The following is a 3,524-nucleotide window of genomic DNA, read 5'->3' as shown; positions in this document are numbered from 1 at the left end:
AGGAACCAATCCAGGCATTATCAATAACTGTATAGAAATAACCGATCTGATGATGGTCTTTTTTTTCGTTTGTTTAGTGGCCGCCGAAGATCCACAGGGTTTAAAAATATAGACATTCGGCCTTTATTTCAGTGTTTCATCCATTTCTGTGAAGGAAACTAAATGAAATAGTTATTTTAAAGTTTATATTATTATTTAAGATATAAAGTTAATGGAAGCCTTCATTCTCTGATAAACAGCCTCGTCCTGCCGTTGATATAACCTGATGGAGCTACTAGAACAATAGCTGAGCTTCAGGGACAAATATGTGGTTTTCATTGACAGAATCTAAGAATAGCGTGTTGCTGTCTTTGTTCCTCTTGCTCTCTGATTAACAGGACGTCTGTCTCTCTGTCTCAGGTGTTTGTATCGGGTACGAAGGTCCTGGCCTGTTGGACAGACTGTCGGTTCTACCCGGCCAAAATCCTCAGGGTCAACCGGGACGGTGAGGCTCGACGTCTGATGTTATGTTACTGTACAGTGATCGTAATCAGTTGATGTCCTTACAAAGTAAAGTGTGTGTGTGTGTGTGTGTGTGTGTCAGACTCCTACACGGTGCGTTTCTACGACGGCGTCGTTCGGACTGTGAAGCCCACCAAAGTAAAACCCTTCCAGGAAGTAAGAAATACTGCAATCCCATTGGTCCTCATCTAACTGGCTTCACCAATCACAACTCCATTGATCTGAACCGGTTTGTTTGTTTGTTTGTTTGTTTGTTTGTGTGGCGACACAGAAGTCCAGGTCTGAGAAGAGTGCGCTGGGAAGCGAGGGATGGGAGGAAGGGGAGAGCGAGGAGGAGGAGGATGGTAGAGAGAGAGAGGAGGAAGAGGAGAAGAAAGAGGAGGACATGGAGGAGAAGGTGACGTCAGAGGAGAAGGATGGAGCTGAGGAGGAGGAGGAGAGGAAGAGGAAGGCAGAGCCGTCATCCTCCCATCCACCAGCAAAGAAGAAAACAGACGACAGTAAGTTAAATGATGAAGGCGCAGAGAGAGTTTCAGTGCAGTGTAGGTGAGGAAGACGTCGGTAACGCTAACCAGTCGCTCCTCTCCCAGGCAGGAGCAGCGGAGCTCAGAGTGAGCCGATCACTGCCGACTGCACCCAGCCGGCTCCTTCTGACCCCGGCCACGTCGACAGAGGTAGACATCAGATACTGCGGCGTCACAATCTCACACATATATCACACCGCTCTGACTGTGAGGGTCGCAGTGAACGAGAAGAAGGTTTTAGTTTGAGCACGAGCACATTGAGTCAATGCAGAGACGAGATCAGATGCTCTCGGTCAGGGCTGCACGATAAAGTCTGTTTCCTTTCTCTCTCTCTCTGTCAGACGTCCTGTTGGAGCGTCAGGCCCACCTTCCCACCACACACAAATTCAGCAGAGAGCCACGTAAGAGCACGCACACACCATGCAAACTGTACACAAAGCCCTGTAACAGTTAGAACTGGGCTCCTACGCAGTATGGAAACAAAGGAAAGAGAGTTCCCACACGTCCTGGAGAACCTGGAAATTTACAGACTAGTTTTCTAGTCTTGGATTAATCTTTGTTGTTGTTGCTGCTGATTCCTTAAAGAGAGTGGGAACGCTGTTTTCTGTTCTAAAATGCAAAATTCAGAATTTCTAACTGCTACTGATAACAGTTGTACCAGATCTGGACATCTGGGACCAAATTAGTGTGATAGAATATGCTGCTATCTATATCTTTAATATCTTTGAAGTGTTTATATTACAACATAATAACAAATATAGTTTGAATGTAGCATGTTAACAGTTGGATCAAACCATTTATTTACATTCTAAAAACCTTGAACCTGAAACATTCACAGAGGCGTAAATGAAATGACGTATGTAGGAGCCCTGTTATAATTTTAACTGAAGGTGTAATAAAGTACACTATATATACGATATAGTACTGTAAGACGGACGCATCTGTCCTTTATTATTCATTAAGCTTTAAAGCACATACTGTATAACACTGTTGAAATGTTTCAATACTGGTGCCAGTACAATACTTGAGTTGGTAGTGGGTCCAAAACAAGTATTTTTATGAAACTATATGAAACATTTAACAAAATAAAGTTCTTAAACGTGAAACATTACTCAAAATTCAGTCTAAAGTGGACAAAATATATTTTTTAAAGCCAACTGATCAAAGAATATATAAACATCAGACATTTGATGCTCACTCTGTCGCTCTGCCTGTACCTCCGTCCCTTCTCCGCTCTCTCAGTGTACCGGGTCATAAAGAACCAGCCTCCTCCCATCCTCTCCATTGAGTTGGACCACAACCCCTTCAAGTGTCCCGCTGCGGGCTGCACCAAGTCCTTCAGGAAGGCGAGTCTGCTGCACTACCACATCAAGTACTACCACTCCGACCAGCAGCTGGACGAGCCAGGCAGCGAGCAGGAGGCGCCGAGGTGGGTCGACGGTTCGAATCCCGGAACAGAACCGGAGCTTTACAGAAAGTTAGCAGGAGGATCGTTGTGTTTAACTCTGACTGCGGTTGTTTGTAGGAGGAAGCGGTCGTCTGAGATGAATAATGAGGACCAGAACAATAGCTGTCACCATGACGACAGAGAGCACAGCGCCATGGGAACAGGTAGGACGGCTATCACGCACAAACACGCCGATAATGAACGCCACAATCAGTCCAGGCTTCAAACCAGGCACACAAATTAGATCGTTTTAAAAAGGGTAACACGAGGAAGTTTCTCTGCCCGTCTGTGAGCAGAAGTGAAGAAGGACGGAGAAAGGGAGAAAGCAGGAGGGCAGGACAGAAAGGAGAGGAAGAACTTCCTGAGAGTCAAACTGAAGAAGAAGAAAAAGAAGAAGAAGAAGAGGAGGAGTCAGTCAGGAGGTGAGAGTCAGTGTAATCGTCTCATGTCACATCAGAAGGATTCAGGAGGTTTGAGAACTCAGTCTTATCTTTGATCATATTAATGAGTTGTAAATGAGTTTAATGTGATTTCAGTCTGCAAAAGAAATCAGATAACAAAGCAAATAACTGGGAATGTGTCTGCAGAATAAGTGATTATGATAAATACGTATAATAATAATAATAATAAGTGTCTGCTGTTAACTGTGTCATCAAGAGGCCAAATCAGCTGCCAAACTACAGTAACTAACTTCCTGTTTGCACCTGTCACTTTCCTCGTGTGTCTCTCTTAAACTCTCCTGTGTCTCACAGTTTGAAAGCCCGCGCTGCAGCTGATCAATATGTGTATTATTAGTGGTATCAATCAGAGTATTGGGATAATGCCCACGTGTTGGTGAGAGTATTTATTGTTTCTTTCTCCTCGTCAGGACTCGGCAGCAGCGATGACGAGAACTCAGACAGACCTCCGATCACTCTGAAGCTGTCCTCTGAGCATCACAACACACACACGCAAGGTGGGAACTCACACACACACACACACACACACACACGCAAGGTGGGAACTCACTCACACACACACACACACACACACACACACACACACTGATTTTT

General features: G+C 44.8%; 2 protein-coding genes across 2 annotated transcripts in view; one reads left to right on the top strand and one right to left on the bottom strand.

Annotated features, from left to right (window-relative positions):
- The window catches only part of LOC118323958 (PHD finger protein 20-like), a 17,396-nt gene that overhangs the window by 2,195 nt on the left and 11,677 nt on the right, over nt 1–3,524 (top strand). The window contains exons 4-12 of the mRNA XM_035656044.1: nt 400–484; nt 584–657; nt 773–1,001; nt 1,092–1,175; nt 1,367–1,426; nt 2,268–2,454; nt 2,551–2,636; nt 2,769–2,894; nt 3,341–3,427. Of these exons, the coding sequence (XP_035511937.1) occupies nt 400–484; nt 584–657; nt 773–1,001; nt 1,092–1,175; nt 1,367–1,426; nt 2,268–2,454; nt 2,551–2,636; nt 2,769–2,894; nt 3,341–3,427 (1,018 nt within the window). The remainder of the gene's footprint in view (nt 1–399; nt 485–583; nt 658–772; nt 1,002–1,091; nt 1,176–1,366; nt 1,427–2,267; nt 2,455–2,550; nt 2,637–2,768; nt 2,895–3,340; nt 3,428–3,524) is intronic.
- hsd17b10 (hydroxysteroid (17-beta) dehydrogenase 10) overlaps nt 3,476–3,524 on the bottom strand; it is a 28,890-nt gene continuing 28,841 nt past the window's right edge. The window contains exon 6 of the mRNA XM_035656118.1: nt 3,476–3,505. The gene's annotated coding sequence lies outside the window, so the exon portion shown is untranslated. The remainder of the gene's footprint in view (nt 3,506–3,524) is intronic.

This window comes from Morone saxatilis, unplaced genomic scaffold (assembly GCF_004916995.1).
Source record: "Morone saxatilis isolate NCDOM2014 unplaced genomic scaffold, NCSU_SB_2.0 Contig15, whole genome shotgun sequence".
Lineage (NCBI taxonomy): Eukaryota > Metazoa > Chordata > Actinopteri > Moronidae > Morone > Morone saxatilis.
This window is presented reverse-complemented; position numbering and strand designations above follow the sequence as displayed.